The sequence below is a fragment of the Erinaceus europaeus genome, chromosome 1 (genome assembly GCF_950295315.1).
Source record: "Erinaceus europaeus chromosome 1, mEriEur2.1, whole genome shotgun sequence".
Classification (NCBI taxonomy): Eukaryota; Metazoa; Chordata; class Mammalia; order Eulipotyphla; family Erinaceidae; genus Erinaceus; species Erinaceus europaeus.
In genome coordinates, this window is record NC_080162.1 from 32,890,265 (window position 1) to 32,910,708 (window position 20,444).

The window sequence follows — 20,444 nt, forward strand, 5'->3', positions numbered from 1 at the left end:
TGACCCATGACCGCGACTGGATTTGCACGAGAGTACTCCAATTCCCTTCACTCCAGGAAAACTCACTGAATTTGATGATTTTAAACAGTTTATTTAGATTACATCAAAAGCGTAAACAATTCATACGCCAAACTTCACTGAAGAAAAAAGAACCCATAGGATGTTTCCTAAGAAATGAACTGTGCCCACAAAATAACAATGCAACTACTCAGTAAACTGAAATGAGCTCGTAGCTAAAACCGGTGTGGAAAGGAAAGCAGCCTTGCCAAGAGCCCAGAACCCCGCTGAGCAGGTGCCCTGGTGAACCGGCACCTGCAGGACCCCGGAGTTCACTGGGCTGCAGCCACACGTCTGCGTGCCAGCTCACCAGGCTTTCACTGCTCAGCCCTGAGATACTGTGGGTCAGCAACAAAACTTAAGGTTAATCAGTGCTTGCACACCAGTGTGAAAGTGTCAGCATTTCTGAAAACTGTGGCCATTGACAACCTGCTAGGTGTCTGGGGTGCTGCAAGAATGAGCATTAGTTTCCAAGTCTTGCTTTGCATGTCCACTGTTCTTCTGTAGTTATTAAAAAACAAAAACAAAAAAACAACATCAACTGCACTACACAATTTTTTTAGCCTAAGTTTTTGAAAACATTCATATTACAGAAGAGAAAATATAATACAGTTAAGGAAAAAAAATAATTGCTGGCTCACTGTTCCCCACAATATCACACAAAAAAATGGACAACACATTAAATAAGCATTGTTATTAATCATTAAATATATTAACACCAAAAATCATGTATAAATTAGGAAGTAAAGGTATAAACTATTTCACAAAGTGCTTTTAAAAATATATACACAACATTCAAGAAATTCTTAATGTAAGACATTTCAGATTGAAGTTTTGGGATAAGTTTTTTAAGTGTCCTTTCAAAAAGTAATACAGCACACATAAACACACACACACACACACACACACACACACACACACACACACGGCATATTCTCAGACTGACAAGGAATAAAAATAAACTATTTTCACAGTTATCTAAAATGTTTAACATTTTCAGTGAGAAAATCTTAGTTCCCAATTGAATTTGCAAATCAGTTCTATGAAAATTCAGGAAAGAACAGAACAAACCCAAAAGAGACAACTCCCTAAGATGTAGCTAATATCTTATTTAGCAATAAGAACTCTCATTTCAGAAGTTTAATACAGATGTGTTTTAAGCCCTTACCAGTATTAAAGATTAAAAAAAAAACAAAACTTGTCTATAAAATAAAAGCTTATCTCCCAATTTGTGATATCTATTTCCACAGAAGAGGGAAGAAGGTCCTAGAACTGAAACTGGCACTCAGGTCATCTATAAAATGGGAACAATCATTTTCTCCATATTTCCCAGTCTAGACCGTCAAGATTCACATGAGGGGAAAAACAAATTAAAATGCTTTCTGAATCATAAAGCACTCAACTCTGGATAAAGAACTACTTAATTTTTTTCCTTTTACTTAAAATTTTTAAACACAGAATTTATCAATTAAAAACACCATCTTCAGTAGACTGGATATTTTCTTGATAGTTTTTGGAAGTATGTCAGCATTTACCCCCCCCAAAAAAAAAGGTTTTATTATTTTTAAAGGATTCATTGTAAATATGAATATTATTACCTAAGTAAAGGTTGATAAAAATGTCCTTATTACATAGTAGAAATGTGGGATTTTTTCCATTGACCATTTTTTTCATGTGCCTTTAACATTTACACAGAATTTAAGTGAGATTTAATGTTCATGACTATAAAAATTACTCAGATTTCTCTTTATGAAGTTTCCTTTTCACTAGAAAGAGCACAGTAAAAATTCTAATGCTCTTTTTTAAAGGTAAGATATTAATTTAAGATACCTCTTACAGCAAAGGTATAGAGCTAAAGTAGGCCCTAGAAGAAATAAACAGCTTACCAGCTATTGGGAATTTTGGTACCAACATTTTAAATGATAAATTTAGAGCTGGACATATTGAATATTCAAATCCCAGAAATTACTGTTAGGTAAACAAAGAACAAAGTTGAGTATTTCAGAAAACTGCCAGTTTTCCTTCAGTAATACCATGCTCCTTGGGCTAGACTAATTGTGCCATCACTGATTCATTTCTTTTTAAACAGTCACTGATCCCTCTTTCAAATACAAACATACATAACTTTTTTTCTTTTTTAATAAACAGAATTGGCAAGAGACACAGGTAATGAGCAAGCTCTGGAAATGACTGTTTGCAGCCTCTCCAAATGAAGCACATTTATCTTTTTGTTGTGGAACAGAAACTGACTTAAAACACAGATGTTCCCAGCCCCTCTTGGGGCATAGGAAAAGGCTGTCATCCAGGGGCTGTGCCCATGGTTTAGCTGCTGTGTAATCAATGAAAGGTAAGTTTACAACCCACATTACAACCGTGAGGAGGGAGCAAAGACCTAAGGTCTGCTTATATGAATATGTGGACTATGGCATCTTGTAGATATATCCCATCACTGGGCACAGAATACTTTGATGACAAAGAAGCCCTAAAGCTAGCTAGAAACATTAAGAAGAGGGGACAGAAAAGGGACGACCTCTTCATTGTATGGACATACAATACTATACACAGCACCAAGTATGTCACACCATCAAGGCGCTGTCTCGTGGCAGCAGTGTACGCTCGGCATCACCCCAGCATGAAATGTGCTCGCTTCACATGCAGACACTGTGTGGGACCAAGCAGCAACCAACAGGTCATAGTTGACTGGAACTGCTACTGGCCCATTCATCCCCAAATGGAAATGTCACCACAAGGCTCCAACAAGAATGCTTTCCCCTTACTGCTGGTAATTTCCATACTGGCCCTGAAAGAGATCAAGATAAATTAATTATACCTCACTAGTCTAGTTCACATTCAAAGGTATGTTTCCCTCCCATCATTCATTCTCACCCTCAGCTCCTGGTCCCAGGTCCCCTGAGACAAGACCCAGTGACCCTCACCTCCTGACCTCTTTCTCCTTTCTAACCCATGTCCAGCCCACCAGCAAATCTTGCTGATACTACCTCGGAAAACACCTGTTCCTTCCCTCCAGAAGCCACTATGCTCTCTCCTGAATTATAACTAGAATCTCCAGTGGGTTTGTGGATCCCTCTACCCCCTGAGGCACCTACCACACAAACCTACATCCCCCAGGGGTTGCAGTCCCTCTAAAAGCAAAAGGCAAATTTTCATCAGGTCAGAGGCAGCCCCCCTTACCCTCACACCTCTCCCACATCCTCTCTAGCATACCAGCCTCCTCACTGTCTTGGAAGCAGTGAGAAGCAGTGTCCTGGTCTGACACTTTATGTTGCCTACCTCCTGAAGGCACTCTTCCCTTGACAAGTTGGAGTTGGAGATCCAAATCACTGTCAGCAGACAAGGCTTTCCCCCACCCAAACTCAGCCAGTCTTTGTCCCTCAACTCCTGTCCTCTTATCCTGGCTCCCTCTCTATCCTGACAGACTGTGTGGCTCTGTCAGGGAAGAGGCAAGCTCTGAAAGTTCAAGGCACTGTCTAGTCACTGTGGTCTCCCAAGTACAAGAGCTCTTGCCAGGCATGCAGTAAAGACAGTGGCATCAATGAATGAGAATCATGAATACAAACCTAGCCATAAATTTAAGATATATAAAGCCAGCTGTGTCTGACCAATGTGAGTGTGTATGTGAAGTTATTTTGGAAAATTTCAAAGGCTCAGAAAATTAAAATGCTGGGAGGGAAGGACCCCAGAAGATAATTAGTTCCACCTCATTCCTCATGTCTGTAAGAGAAACCTTTGTTAGGTCTCAACAGACATGGTAGCTCTCTGTGCCTAGAAATATCCAAGAAGCTTGCCTGTTCATAGCCGTAAGGCCGCTGCTGCTGGGCGGAAGGGCCTGTTTGAGATGCTCTGTAGCTTCCATACTGTTGCCCTTGTCCTTGCTGGTAGCTGGAGTACTGCGAGGGGGCTCCCTGGGCAGGCCCTGCAAACAGACATGAGGAACTGTGAGAGCAGCCCAAACCTGTTCCTCTGGTCTCTGATAATCTGAAACACTGTGGTGATACTTCCTCAACATTAAATCCACACAGCAGAGGAGCACAGCTACCTTCCCCCGATACATCCCCTCAGCTGTGTCTGCACCCACACCCACACCCACACCCACATCCACACCTGGTCAGCTGCCCTCCAACACACCTGCTCCCTAGAACTAGGTCCTTGTAAGAAAAAGTCCCAGTCACAGAAACTGGCGAAAACACACACAAAGGAAAAACAAAGCATTCCTAGAAAGTTAAAGGCTTTGGAAAGAACTGAAAGAGAAAATTAATGGTTTGAAACATGCTATCTATTAATCATGTTTATAAAAAGCTGAAAAAAACTTCCACCATGCTTTTTTTTTTTTTTAATCTTTATTTGTTGGATAGAGACAGTCCGAAATTGAGAGGGAAGGCGGTGATAGAGAGGGAGAGAGACAGAGAGACACCTGCAGCACTGCTTCTCCACTTGTGAAGCTTTCCCCCTGCAGGTGGGGGTCAGGGACTCGAACCTGGGTCCTTGTGCACTGTAACATGTGTGCTCAACCAGGTGTGCCACCACCTGGCACCCCCCACCACCATGCTTTTTTGAAAAATGTTTTTCTTAAACTTTTTATTTATTTATTGGAGATAGCCAGAAATTGAGAGATGGAGAGAGATAGGGAGGGAGAGACAGAGAGACACCTGCAGCATTGCTTTACACCTCGTGAAGCTTTTTCCCTGTAGGTGGGGACTGCGGTTTGAACCCAGGTTCTTGCGCACTATAATGTGTGCTCAACCAGGAGTGCCACCACCCGGCCCGCCCCTCCACTATGCTTTTCTTTCTGTTTATCAGAATCACCGTAAACTTAATAAGTAGCCTCACATGTGGGACCCAACGTCAGAAGTGAGCTTTCAAATTAACTGATGTTCCTGAAAGTTTTCTAAGTGATTCTAAGATGCAGGAAGCCACCAATCTAGATGAGCTTCCTCCTAGGCAGGAGCTGGACAGGAGGATGTCCAGACATTATGCTTCTGGAAGGGATGGGACAGCCCTCACTGGCTGATCCCACCGGTGAAGGAATGAAGTGTTATATTTAGTTAAAATTTAGGCTGGCAAAATAGCTTAGATGACATGCTACTTTGCCATGTGCACAACCCAGGTTTGAGCCCAACCCCCACTACAATGAAGGAGGCTTTGATGCTGTGATCTCTTTCATGCTCTATTTCTCTATCTAAAAACAAAAATCTTAGATATATTTGAATAGATAGTATTTTTATTGTTGTTTATCTTTACTAGACCACTGCTCAGCTGGTGGTACTGGGGCTGAACCCTGGACTCTGGAGCCTCAGACATGAAAGTCTTTTTGCATAACCATTATGCTATCTTCCCAGCCCTAGATAACTGTTTTATACTTAATTCACTCATTCAACAAAAAGCACCAACTCATTCAGGTTATACCAGGTGGGATGATTTTCACTGTCTTGGGCTCTTAACCTGCTCACAAAGGCAATGCTCTGGCTGTTTAAGTAGGAGTAGCCAGAACAATCCAGTGGAAATGATGGTTCCAGAGGACTCTGGGAGAGCCATGTGACTCTGTGGGTACTTGATTCTCATAAGACTAGGAAGACTTCATTCTGAATCTCTAAGGAATGGATAAAAAGTTCTCCCTGGGTTAATACTGCAGTTCCCAAACCTTCCATCTATCCCTTTTCTGTACCAAAACTTGGTGTCAGGGCTCCCCCTGGCTGAGTCTGTGACAGCATAATAGTCCTTCATGCTTTAGAAGGGAAACAAAACCAAAGTGAGTGAGTGGTGTCCAGATGCTGTGGACTCCTTGATCCACATGAGGACCATCCCAGGTGAAAGTAAAGTGAAGTTGGACTCAAAAAACTGTCCACCTGCACTGCAATTTTTTTTTCTTCTTTTTTGTTTTTAATTTCTTTATTGGGGAATTAATGTTTTACATTCAACAGTAAATACAATAGTTTGTACATGCATAATATTTCCCAGTTTTCCAAATAACAATACAACCCCCACTAGGTCCTCTGTCAACCTTCTTGGATCTGTATTCTCTCCACCCACCCACCCCAGAGTCTTTTACTTTGGTGCAATACACAATTTTGGTTTTTTAATCCCTTTCTGCCATAAAAGGGACTGAGCTCTTCAGAAATGACTGATTTCAGGGCTGGTGCTGAGAAACAAGTGGTACCAGAAAATAAGGAAAGCCTGAAAACAAATGATTTCACTCCTATCCTATGTGGAATACAGAGAATTGAAACTCATGAACTTGAAAAGACAAAAAAAAAAAAAAAAAGAGGAGAGTATCATTATGACTTTTGGAGAACTATGGTGATTACCACGGGGCGGTGTGTGCACAAAATTATACACCTAATACCTTATAGACTTGTCAATTACTAATGAGATATAATAAGCAAAAAACAAAAAAATGACAAAGATAGCTGAAAAGATAATGTAGAGTCTTATACAACAGATTTTCATGCCTGAGGCTTAGAGCCCCAGGTTGAATTCCCAGCACCACCAAGAGCTCTGATAAAAGGGGGGGGGGGCCAGTAGTGCAGCGGGTTAAGCACACATGGCATGAAGCACAAGGACTGGCGGCATAAGAGTCCTGGTTCAACCCCCCCACCCGCTCCCCACCTGCAGGGGGGGCCACTTCACAAGCGGTGAAGCAGGTCTGCAGGTGTCTTTCTCTCCTTGTCTTCCTGTCCTCTCTCGATTTCTCTCTGTCCTATCCAACAATAATGACAATAATGACAGTAAGAACAATAGTAAATAACAAAAAAAAGGACAGAGGTATGGTATGGTGAAGAGAAACCAGACCCAATTAGAAGTGCTCTCAAGAGCAAAGTGAGGCAAAAATAGAAAAATACTGGAAATAATATACTTATCCCCCACCCAACCAGAACACTGCTTAGTTTATCGTGGTGCCGGTAGCTCAGAACTCAAGCAATAGGGTTATTGCCGGGACTTGGTGCCTGCACGGATCCACTATTCCTGGTGGCCTTTTTAAAAAAAAATTTTGATAGGTGAGGTGAGAGACCAAGAGTAATAGAGGGAAAGTCTGAGAGAAGAGATACCTCAGCACTGCTCTAGCACTTATGATGCTTTCCCTCAACCCCACAGGTGGGGATGGAGGTGTAGGGATGGGGGTGGGGTGGGGGGGCTTGACCTGGGTCTTCAAAGCATAGCTTTTATTTTTATTAGTGAACCATCACTGGGTCTTGAGTTCAATATTTTTTTTTACAGAAGAATCTCAAACTATATAAGTACTTACTCCCCTTGGAGTGATCCTAGATGCAGTGACTAGCTTTTCCAAACATCAGTTTGTAAATCAACAGTTGACCAAGATCAACTACAGAGGTTATCTCAAGTTACCATGATGTAGTGGAAAGGGAATTTCACCTCAGTGACTTCCAAAACTCAATCTTATCATTAGAAGTACATTAGGGGAGTCGGGCTGTAGTGCAGTGGGTTAAGCGCAGGTGGCGCAAAGCACAAGGACCGGCATAAGGATCCCAGTTCGAACCCCGGCTCCCCACCTGCAGGGGAGTCGCTTCACAGGCGGTGAAGCAGGTCTGCAGGTGTCTATCTTTCTCTCCTCCTCTCTGTCTTCCCTTCCTCTCTCCATTTCTCTCTGTCCTATCCAACAATGACAACAACAATAATAACTACAACAATAAAACAACAAGGGCAACAAAAGGGAATAAATAAAATAAAATATTAAAAAAAAAAAAGAAGTACATTAGACCCAGGAATGGAAGATAACTCACCAGTAGAGTGCATGTTACCATATACAAAGACCTGGGTTTGAGCCCTCAGTCACCTCATGGGAGCACCATGCAAAGTGGAGACTTCACACAGTAGAGCAGCACTAAGGGCATTCCTCCCCACCCCCCCCCTTACCAAGGCAAATCAAGAGTCAGTGAAATAGTTCACTTAAATAGCGCTTCACGTGTGTGACCGAGGAAGCTTTAGTGATGTCTCTTTCATTCTCTCCCTCTATCAAATAAATAAATTAAATATACTATCAAAAAAAAACCCAAAACAGCAAGTAGTGAAATTGTGTGGGCATAGAAACCCTGGCAACAAGAAATAAGCTAAAATGATTCCAAAATAAAAAGTGCAGGGCCCAGTGGTGGCACACTTGGCTGAGCACACATTACAATGTACAGAGACCAAGGTTCAAGTCCCCATCCCTACCTGCAGGGGGAAAGCTTCACAAGTGGTGAAGCTGTGCTGCAGGTGTTTCTCTGTCTCTTTTCTTCGATATCTTCCCCATACCTCTCAATTTGTCTCTATACAATAAATAAATAAAATATTAAAAAATTAAAAGTGGGGGGTCGGGCAGTAGCAGAGTGGGTTAAGAGTACATAGTGTGAAGCACAAGGACCGGTGTGAGGATCCCAGTTTGAGCCCAACTCCCCATCTGCAGGGAGTTGCTTCACAGGCGGTGTAGCAGGTCTGCAGGTGTCTATTTTTCTCTCCCCCTGTCTTCCCCATCCCTCTTGATTTCTCTCTGTCCTATCCAACATCATCATCAACAATGGCAACAACAACAAGAGTAACAAAATGGGAAAAAATGGCCTCCAGGAACAGTGGACTCATAGTGTAAGCACTGAGCCCCAGCAATAACCCTGGAGGAAAAAAAAAAAAAAAGCTCTGTTTAAAAACAAACAAAAAAAATTAAACGTGTATCAAGCAATCCAAAATGATGATGTCATGGTGCAGAGTTCGCAAAGAATGTGTCCCTTTCTTACCATAGCCTTGCTGCTGCCCAGGGTAGCTCTGCTGGTTGGGGTACTGCTGCTGGTACCCTGTCTGCTGCTGAGTCGTGCCCTGCTGGTAGCCCGCCTGCTGCTGGCTGTATTGGGAGTTTCCTGCAGAGCAATGGAGACATGAACAGTAAAGACAGCTCCTTCTGTTACTCACTCATGATGTGAAGAACTTTAGGATCCCTAGTCAAGTCTATTGCTTCAGTGTCTTTTCTTCTTCACAACAATTTTAACACTTTCATGACATATTTCCTTATTATTTTATGAAAATCCAAAAGCACAACAAAACAATATTCAGACACTTCCAGAGGCAGGGCTACAGAACAGCAGCAACTGTGTCTCTCCTCTCTTCTCTCTGGTCCCAAAGGAGACCATCTGGACTGCAACAAGGCAGGACTAGAACAACTTCAGGAACCCACCAAACCACTGGTGAATGCAAATATGTGTGGCTCGTGGACAGGGAGGAGCCTAAGGAGAGATTGAGCGGCTGCTAACAGTCCAGCAGTTTACCAGTTGAGGCACCACCTCCAGCCTGTTTTACCAACAAAAAAACTGCTGAAGGGAGGAGAGGACTCCCCTAAGACTCACCAAATGCAACTGTGAGTCTCCATTGCTACTGCCCTCAGAGACAGAAGCAGCAGTGGGGAGGCCCTATGCTGACATCTGGGAACAGAGAACTGACCAGAAAACTCAGAAGAGCTACAACTCGGTGGCCTAGCAGTGGGGCTGTATAGTAGGAGCCTTTCCACACTGTTCTGATGAGAACATAGTGAATAATTGCCTCAGAACCTACAGCCTATATGGGACTTGTTTAGAAACTCACAGGGCCCAACAGCGTTGCCCAGCTTGGCAGAGACGCTGAAATGAACCTGGAGCTTTGGATTCTTGGGGTGAGAGTCTCTTTGCATAACCAAGGTGCTATCTCTCCCCCACCCTGCTTTATCTCTTGGTCAGGAGTGAGTGATTAAAATAAGAAGACTACTTATAGTTTAAAAGCCCTCAGGCTTCCACAGCCTACAGGGAAGAAAAAGAACAAAAGAGGCTTTTAACTGCCTCTGTGCTCCAACTCAATGACTGAAATACTGAAAAAAAATGTTAACTTTCACAAATGTGAACTCTATAAGTACCTTACTTAGACACAAGTCAATCCAGGCAAGACAGATTAGTAATTTGAAAAGTACTGAGAGAGGGACCTCATAACATACTATATAGAATGGTTAAACCAACCAGAAGGAATTTTGGAGAAATGAACCAGGACAAGAGTCCAGCTAAAAGGCCCCCTAAGGTTGAACCTCAAAATAGTGAGGTCAACATCCAAATGCTTGTTAAGGAAATAGTCACAGGAGTGAGTAAAGAGTTTGAAAGAACTGTCACCAGAAATGCAGAAATAACAAATGAGACTCTAGAAGAAAACACTAATTATCTCAAGGTTATTAGAGAGCTGAAAGCTGAAATAGCTGAGCTAAGAACACAACTAGCTGAACAAGCTAAAGCAGTATCAGAACAGGGTAACAAAATAGATGAACTACAGAAAACAGCGGGGGGTGGGGGGGGAGTCAGATGGTAGTGCAGTGGGTTAAGCGCAGGTGGCGCAAAGTGCAAGGATCAAGATAAAGATCCCAGTTTGAGCCCCTGGCTCCCCACCTTCAGGGGAGTCGCTGCATAAGCGGTGAAGCAGGTCTGCAGGTGTCTGTCTTTCTCTCCCCCTCTGTGTCTTCCCCTCCTCTCTCCATTTCTCTCTGTCCTATCCAATAACAATGCCATCAATAACAACAACAGTAATAACTACAACAACAATAAAACAATAAGGGCAACAAAAGGGAATAAATAAATATTAAAAAATTAAAAAAAAAAGAAAAGAGTAGAAGGGAGAGAGAATAGAATAAATGAAGCTGAAGACAGAATTAGCCAGATTGAGGACAAATTAGAGACAACTAAAAAAGAAATAAGAGTTCTCAAAAAGAGATTAAGAGATACTGAAAACAACAACAGAGACATATGGGATGACTTCAAAAGAATTAATATACACATGACTGGCTTACCAGAGGAAGAGAGGGAGGGGAAGAAAGCATTCTCCAGTACAAGCTAAGAACTTCTCCAGTCTAGACAACTTAAAAGACATAAAGATTCAAGAAGCCCAGAGGATCTCTAACAGAATTAACCCAGACTTAGAGACACCAAGACACATCATATTTAGAATGGAAAGGAATAAGGATAAAGAAAGGATCCTGAAGGCTGCAAGAGAAAAAGAGTCACCTACAGAGGAAAACCCATAAGTTTAGCAGCAGACTTCTCCACACAAACACTACAGGCCAGAAAAGAATGGCAAGGTATCTACCAAGTGCTCAATGAGAAAGGCTTTCAACCAAGACTACTGTTTCCTGCTAGACTGTTATTCAGACTAGATGGAGGCATCAAAACCTTCTCAGACAAGCAACAGGTGAAGAATCAACTATCACCAAGCCTGCCCTGAAGAAGTTCTGAAAGGTCTCCAGTCAGACCACCATAAATAGGCCATATATCAGAACACACTCAAACTGTACAAGAATGGCATTAAAATATCTTCAATCTTTGATATCAATAGGTGTCAATGGCCTGAATTCACCTATTAAAAGGCACAGAGTAGGAATATGGATCAGAAAACACAACCAAACAATATGCTATCTACAGGAAACCCACCTAACTCAACAAGACAAACACAGGCTCAAAGTGAAAGATGGAAAACTATCATAAAAGCCAATGGCCCACAAAAAAGGGCAGGAACAGCTATTCTCATATCTGACACAATAGACTTTAAAATCAATAAAATTTAAAAAGATAGGGAAGGATATTACTTAATGCTCTCAACCTGTAGGGGAGTCGCTTCACAGGTGGTGAAGTAGGTCTGCAGGTGTCTATCTTTCTCTCCTTCTCTCTCCATTTCTCTCTGTCCTATCTAACAACGATGATATCAATAACTACAGCAACAATAAAAAACAAGGGCAACAAGAGGGAAAATAAATTAATTTATTAAAAAAAAAAGACACAAATATACAAACAAAGAGACCCCTCACAGAATGGGAGAAGATCTTTACATGTCATACATCAGACAAGAGTTTAATAACCAAAATAGAAGTTGTGGGAATGTAAATTGGTCCAACCCCTGTGGAGAACAGTCTGGAGAACTCTCAGAAGGCTAAAAATGGACCTACCCTTTGATCCTGCAATTCCTCTCCTGGGGATATATCCTAAGGAACCTAACATACCCATCCAAAAACATCTGTGTTCACCTATGTTCTTAGCAGCACAATTTGTAGTAGCTAAAACCTGGAAGTAACCCAGGTGTCCAACAACAGATGAGTGGCTGAGCAAGATGTGGTATATATACATAATGGAATACTACTCAGCTATTAAAAACAGTGACTTTACTGTTTTCAGCCCATCTGGGATGGAGCTTGAAGAAATCATGTTAAGTGAAATAAGTCAGAAACAGAAGGATGAATATGGGATGATCTCACTCATAGCCAGAAGTTAAAAAACAAGATCAGTAGAGAAAATACAAGTAGAACTTGAACTGGAGTTGGTGTATTTCACCAAAGTAAAAGACACTGGGTTCGGTGAGGGGGAGAATACAGGTCCAAAAAGCATGACTTTGTTATGTGGAAAACTGAGAAATGTTATGCATGTACAAATTATTGTATTTGCTGTAGAATATAAAACATTAATCCTCCAATAAATAAATTTTAAAAAACCACAGTATTCAAGTTAAAATAAAGGCTAATCCAGTGTGTGTGTGGGGTGAACTCTGTCCCCTAAGGTCATATGAGGAAGTCCTATGAGTCACAGATCCTGTACCTGTGAGGGTAGCTATACTAGGAATTACAGATGGAATGAGTTGAGGTGACACTAGAACATGGAGGCCCTGATCCAATCACTGAAGTTCTTAAAAGAGGGAAATTAGAACAGACATACAAGAAAATGATTTATGACAATGAAGGTAGAGAAACGAGTGAGGAAAGGATGCTTGTATAAGCCCAGGCCACCTAGGACTTATTTTCTATTAAGTCAATAGAAGGAACCAGTCTGCAGCTTGGATTTTGGAATTCTGGCTCCAGAGAGAATAAAATTGTAGTTGTAAGACACTTAGTTGTGGCACTTTGCTGTGCTGTGACAGCCCCAAGAGATGATATAACTATTTAAGATGCCCAAAATGGTAATTCTGACATGAGCATTTGAGCAGATGGATAATGAGTTTGTTGTAAAGGAAAACAACAACAACAACAACAACAACAACAACAACAACAAAACATGTGCAGACATGGAAAACTGTCTACTGGTTTACTACCAGATAGTTTTGTTCATATGTGAAACAGAACTGAAACACGTGAACTTACAAAGAAGGAGAGAAAAGAAAGAAAAGAAAAAGAAAGGGAGTTGGGTGGTAGTGCAGCAGGTTAAGCGCACGTGGTGCAAAGCGCTAGGACGGGCATAAGGATCCCAGTTCAAGCCCCCGACTCCCCACATGCAGGAGAGTCGCTTCACAGGTGGTGAAGCTGGTCTGCAGGTGTCTTTCTCTCCTCCTCTCTGTCTTCCTCTCCTCTCTCCATTTCTCTCTGTCCTATCCAACAACGACAACAATAATAACTTCAGCAATAAAACAAGGGCAACAAAAGGGAATAAATAAATATTTAAAAAAAAAGAAAAGAAAAAGAAGAGAGGAAGAAGTAGCTAAACTGTCTCTAAGGCTTTATGAAATAAACTCCTGGTTAATCACTGGATGGTAGGAGGCACAGTGTGGTGGGTGCAGGGTGGAAGTATGCCCTGTAATATTATAATCTTGTAAACCACTGTTAAGTCACAAATAAAAATTATATTGAAGTTAAAAGGTTTTTTTTTTTTTTTTTAAAAAGGAAGTTGTCAGGAAGGCACAGTTTAACAGGAAATGAAAAATTTCAGAGTCTAGACTGAGAAAACACATGCAAGTACTGTGAAGTTTACGATTTATGTTTTTACCAGAACACTGTTTAGTTCTAGTTTATGGTGGTGTGGGGGATTGAACATGGGATACTGGAGCCTCAAGCATGAGAACCTCTTTGCATAACCATTATGCTATCTACCCTCTGCCTAAGTTTACAATTTATTTCAAGGACAGTCCTGCAGATCAAATACCAAGAATATTTTCTCTCACAAAAGGAAACTTAGCCACAGTGTGTAGAGCATTACTACACTACTACGTGCGTGTCCCAAGCCACTTAAAGTATCTCTCGATTCCATTCATTGTATTCCCACAGGCTCATTTTATAAATGGGAGCAGGGGGAGTGGGGGATGTGTGTGAGGTGTGCCACCGAGAAGTGTAGGAACCAGAGTTCAAATCCAGATAATGAGACAGAGAAAGGACACTTGTGTCCCCTGCCACTGAAGCACAGAAATGTTGAGGTGACTGTGTGTGACACCACAGCTCTGAAAATCACAGCTGACAGGACATCTGACCTCAGATCAGAGTTCTAAACAGCTCAGCATAAAGCATGTCTCTGAAGATTCAGGACACCCCAGTAAGCATATAAGCCAGGGTGCAAGGTTCTAACTCACACCAAAGCTGCTTTTCCCTCTGATTTTGTGAAATGACTGAGGGTGGGGGGTCAGGCGGTGGCACAGTGGGTTGAGCGCATGTGGCCCAGAGGGCAGGGACCGGCGTAAGGATCCTGGTTCGAGCCCCCAGCTCCCCACCTGCAGGAGAGTCGCTTCACAGGTGGTGAAGCGGGTCTGCAGGTGTCTGTCTTTCTCTCCCCCTCTGTCTTCCCCCTCCTCTCTCCATTTATCTGTCCTGTCCAACAAGGAACAACATCAACAATATGATAATGACCACAACGAGGCAATAAGGGCAACAAAAAGGGGAAAAAAAATGGCCTCCAGGAGCGGTGGATTCATGGTGCAGGTACCGAGCCCAGCAATGACCCTGGAGGGAAAATAAATAAATAAATAAAGTTAGGGCAGAGGGTAAATAGCATAATGGTTATGCAGAGTCTCATGCCTGGGGCCCCAAAGCCCCAGATTCAATCCCCTGCACTATCATAAGCCAGAGCTGAACAGTGCTCTGGTAAAAATAAAATAAAAAAATAAAGTCAGATATTCACCCCTATCTTGTATTTATGTAAATACTGTTATTTATTTCTATGATGGCAAAATCCATGAGATTTTTTTTTCTTTTTGCTGCCAGGTTTCACGCCTGCATGATTCCTCTGTTCCCAGCAGTCAGTCTCCCTCTCCCTCTCTAGATAGTGAGTAAAAAGCAGAAGAAGAGACAGAAAGAGAAGGAGAGATACAGAAAGAGAAGGAGAGATACCACAACACTGCTTCACAGAAAGCGAGGCTTTCCCTTTGTGTGGAGCTCCCATGTATGGCCAGGGGCTCAGACCCAGGTTCTCACACACAATAAAGCACACACTTTATTGGGTGAGCCAGCAGCTCCCTTGTCTCCATGGACAAGAGATATTACAGATTCACTTTCTAGAGAAAATACCTAACTTCTAGTCAGCTGGCATCCATACTACAAATTTGATTTTGAAAGAAAGCCTACAGTAAAAAAAATAATTTAGGAGACTACATTACCAAATAATATAAAAGTTAAGAGGTGGTATTAACAGCCATCTTTCTATAAAGTCTCTCTAATGCAGCCCTTGAAATCACATTTCAAATTCAATGTAGATATTACATTCCATTCAAAGCCTTCAAATCATCTTAATAAAAAGACCAATTTAAGTCATTTCATTATTTTCTTTTGAATAGGGCTTTGCTCTCCAAAACCATGTCAAATGCCCAGTCTATAAATGCAATGTACTGCATACTGAAAAGGCATAAGACCCAACTGTGGAGCAAGTGGGGGGGGGGGGGCAAGGGGAACCAGGAGGATTTATTCCTCTGCAACCATGGGCAATAAAACGAAGACTTGCCCCAGAGATAGTAATAGTAGTAATTTAATTTTTGGCTTTAATCAAAAATGAAAATAAGAAAACGGGGACAGGAAGATAGCATAGTGGGTATGTAAAAAGACTTTCATGTCTGAAGCATCAATGGTCCCAGGTTTAAACCCCAGCACTGCCAAATGCCACACTGAGCAGTATTCTGGTTAAAAAAAAAAAAAAAAGGAAAAGGAAAATGGGGACACAATAAAAAGTCAGATTATTAAACTGGTACACAAATAATTCATTTTCCAACTTAATTGAAAGGGGAAGGGAATAAAGTGATACAGACATCGGCAGCACTGCTTCACCACTCATGAAGCTTTTCCCCTGCAGGTGGGTACCGGAGGCTTTAACCTGGGTCCCTGAGCACTGTAGTGTGTGTGCTTAACCAGGTGCCCTACCGCCTGGCCCATTTTTTTTCTGCTACCAGAGGCCCGGTGCCTGCATGACCCCATTCCCAGTAACTGTATTCTTTTTCTGATATAGACACACAGACACCTATAGCACTGCTCCACCATTTGTGAAGTTTCCCCCTATAGGTACGGATCACAGGCTCTTCTGGTCCTCACATATTAGCTTTTTTATTTTTATTTATTTATTTATTTTTAATATTTTATTTATTTATTCCCTTTTGTTGCCCTTGTTGTTTTATTGTTGTAGTTATTATTGTTGTTGTCGTCGTTGTTGGATAGGACAGTGAGAAATGGAGAGAGGAGGGGAAGACAGAGAGGGGGAGAGAAAGATAGACACCTGCAGACCTGCTTCACCGCTTGTGAAGTGACTCCCCTGCAGGTGGGGAGCCGGGGTTCAAACTGGGATCCTTATGCTGGTCCTTGTGCTTTGCGCCACCTGCGCTTAACGCGCTGCGCTACAGCCCGACTCCCAGCTTTTTTATTTTTAATATTTTATCTATCTATTGGACAGAGACAGAAAAATCAAGGAGGGGGAGGTAGAGGGAGTGCAACTGGTTAAGCACGTAGTATCAAGTGCAAGGACCTGAGCAAGAATCCCAGTTTGAGCCTGCAGGGAGGACGTTTCAAGAGCGAAGAAGCAGGGCTGTAGGTGTCAGACTCCCCCTCCCCCATATGTATCCCTCCTCTCTCAATTTCTCTATCCTATCCAATAAAAAAATCAATAAAAGAAAAGAAAAAAATGGCTACCAGGAGTTGTGGATTTGTAGGGCCAGCACTGAACCCCAGAAATAACTCTGGGGGGAAAAAAGAGAAAGGGAGAGAGAAAAAGAGAAACCTGAAGGACTGCTTCACCACCTGTGATGCTTCCCCCTGTAGGTGGAGACTGGGGGCTTGAACCTAGGTCCTTACACATGATAACGTGCCCTCACCCAGGTGTGCCACCACTGGATCCTCATAAGCTTCTCTTTTATTAGGAGCTGTAAATTATACTTAAAAACTGGGCCGGGGGTGGGGGCAGGGTGAAGAAAGGCTTTTTAACATCTTTTTTTAATCTTTATTTATTTATTGGATAGAGACAGCCAGAAATAGAGAGGGAAGGGGGCGATAGAGAAGGCGAGAGACAAACAGACACCTACAGCCCTGCTTTACCACATGCAAAGCTTTTCCCATACAGGTGGGGACTAGGGGCTCAAACCCAGGTCCCTGAGCATTACAACATGTGCAGTCAACCAGGTGCGCTACCGTCTGGCCCCCTAAGGTTTTTTTAATAATAGCTTATTAAGAACTAACATAATTCACATTGGAAAGATTTAAAATTACCAGGCAAATTCATTTTGTAATTATAAACAACAAACTAACATGTAGTCCCAGTGAAGTGTGAATTTCTCTCTAAGGAGGACTTTAGGAAAACGATTGTCTCTTATCAATTACTCACCGTCTAAGGAAACATCTCAAGCTCTTTTCTGCTCCTTCTTCTCAATCCTACCCAACTACCAGTAACAATGATCATGAGTCAACAATGAGTGGAGACTCAAACTCAATGCTCTGATCTGGGCAGGGTGTGGATGTTTTGAGTCAGTTTGCATATTCTCGTGTTTTGAAGCTCTAAATCCCAGCAGGAAAGGAAGGGGCTTGCCTAGGTAACTCAGGAAGGCAAGGAGGCATGACTTCTATGGGAAAGGGATGAGCAATATACCAGAGGAGCTGAGGCGCTCAGGAGGCAGGGGCAGACTAGAGGCCTTCGTTCCACTTCCAGTCCACATGCCAGTGCTCGCTTTCCTTTTCATTTCTTTTGTTAAGAATTTAGTAATATTCTGAGATGCAGTCTTCTGAAGGAATGAATTATATATATTTATGGAAGTGGCCAATGTGTTAATAAATATATTCTGCTTATTTAAAAACAGCAAAATTAATTAACTCAATAACATGCAATATAAAATTTATTTACTCAAAGCAAGGATACACCTAAGGAATTATCATAGAAATCATTGAGTGGGGGTCGGGTGGTGGTGCACCTGGTTGAGCACACATGTTACAGTGCCCAAGGACCCTGGTTCGAGTCCCCGGTCCCCACCTGCAAAGGGAAAGCTTCACAAATCATGAAGCAGAACTGCAGTCTCTCTCTCTCTCCCCTCTCCATTTCTGATGATCTCTATCCAATAAATAAATATATATAATAAAAAAAAAAATCACTGAGTGAGGGCTCAGTCCCCTGTTCTGAACACCCACCCACAGGTGGGCTTGTTGGTCACCAAAAGGTGAAACGCTGAGAAATGCTCAAGACTTTGGTGTTGCTGCCCTGGGACATGGGTGTGGCTGAGTCTGCATGGCCAGGGGTGAGGGGTTTTTGTCCTTCAGTCTTTTTCTGTAGTCTTTTATTTTATTGTTTAGGGTGCTTTGATTTTCTTTTCTTTTGCCACCACAACTTTGTTTTTCTTTTTTATTACAGAATTACATGACGACAGGGGTTTGAATTCACACCATTCCCACCACCAGAGTACTGAATCTTCACTCTCCCCACTGCAATCCACCTCAGTTCCCCTAAAGTTGTAGACATGGGCCAACTATCTAGGACTTTGTTTTTCCACTGGGATTTTACGTCAGCACAATTCTACCACTCCTGGTGAACTATTTTTTTTTTCTAGATAGGTGAGAGAAGAGAGACATCACAGCACCTCTCCACTACTTGTGAAACCTCCTTTGCGTGGAGTTCCATGTGGTGGCTAGAGGCTTGGACCTGGTGTATAATGAAGTATGTACTCTAACAGGTAAGTCATCTCTTGGGTGAGCTATCTGCTGACCATCACCACAGCTCACCATTCTCCCTCTTTTTTTAGTGTCAGCATTTTATGTCTCCAATAGACTGAGAAACAGAAAGGAAAAGAGACACAGAGAGGGGGAGAGGGAGAGAACCTTCACCATTCGTGAAACTTCTCTTGATGCCATGAGTGGTACTCCTGTGTGGTAAGATTCAAACCCCAAATCCTCAGACATGGCAAAGTGTGCTTTACCAAATAAGCTACTTCCCAGTCCCCTCCCCCTTTTTCTGCCATGAGGGTTATCAATGAGGCTTGGTGCCAGCACTATGAACCACCACTCCTGGTGGCCATTTCTTTTCTTTCTTTAAAAATTTTTATTATCTATATTTATTTATTGGATAGATAGTCAGAAATTGAGAGGGTACGGGAGATAGGAAGAAAGACAGAGAGACACTTGCAATACTGCTTCACCACCGGTAAAGCTTTCTTCCTGCAGGTGGGGACCGGAGGTTCGAACCTGGGTCCTTGTGCACTGTAATGTGTGCTCAATCAGGTGTGCCACTGCACCAGCCCCTATTTATTTTCTTTCTATTTTATTTGACAGGACAGAAAGAAATTGAGTGTTGGTATGCTTCTAAATTCTGCTTCTAAGACCCCTTCTGCTGCATTGCTTGACGTTGTAGTCTATTTACATAATCATTGTTTTCATTGGTTTAATCCCCACTATTTTCCTTCTCCCCACCCCCTATCCTATGTACTTCCTCTTCCTGACACTTCCGCCTCAGGAGATATAAAAGACAGGACTTTCTAATGAAGAGAGATTTAGAAGAGATTAGATTGTTGAACTGCATCCCCGCTCGTCAATAAAGATTGAACTGTGTTCCCAGCTCAGTCATGAGTCGTCTGTCTCCCGCCAGCTAGATCAGCATGAGAGGAGAGACAGAGGGAGAGAGACAGACAGACACCTGCAGACCTGGTTCACTGCTTGTGAAGCACCCCTCCTACAGATGAGGAACAGGGCCTCGAACCTGTGTCCTTCCACATGGTGTTATATGCACTTAACCAGATGTGCCACGGCACACCCAGCCTCCCCCCACCCCTGCCTCTCTCTCTCTCTCTCTTTTTTTTCTATTGTAATGAGAGATAGCATGACCTCCCTAGTCCAACTTTTTTTTCCTCCCCGCAAGATTATCTCTGGGGCTTGATGCCTGTACTATGAATCCATTGTTCCCAGAAGCCATTTTTACCGTTTTTTATTTTATTTTATTTACTTATTATTGGCTAGAGACAGAGAGAAATTGAGAGGGGAAGGGGATACAAAGAGAGAGACAGAGACACCTGCAGCTCTACTTCATCCTCATCCTTTTTCCCTGCAAGTGGAGACCAGGGACTTGAACCCAGGTCCTTGTGCACTGTATTGTGTGTCTTTAACCAGGTGCAATACCACCTAACCCCCTCCATTTTTCCTTCTTTCTATTTTTATTAGATAGGACAGACAGAAATTGAGAGGGGAG

The 20,444-nt window shown here is 42.3% G+C and overlaps 1 protein-coding gene across 1 annotated transcript in view; it reads right to left on the minus strand.

Annotated features, from left to right (window-relative positions):
- Positions 1–70: 70 nt before the first annotated feature.
- Positions 71–20,444, minus strand: part of SS18L1 (SS18L1 subunit of BAF chromatin remodeling complex) — a 30,092-nt gene continuing 9,718 nt past the window's right edge. The window contains 3 exon segments of the mRNA XM_060179795.1: positions 71–2,857; positions 3,864–3,991; positions 8,802–8,921. Coding sequence (XP_060035778.1) covers positions 2,831–2,857; positions 3,864–3,991; positions 8,802–8,921 — 275 coding nt within the window. The 3' untranslated portion in view covers positions 71–2,830.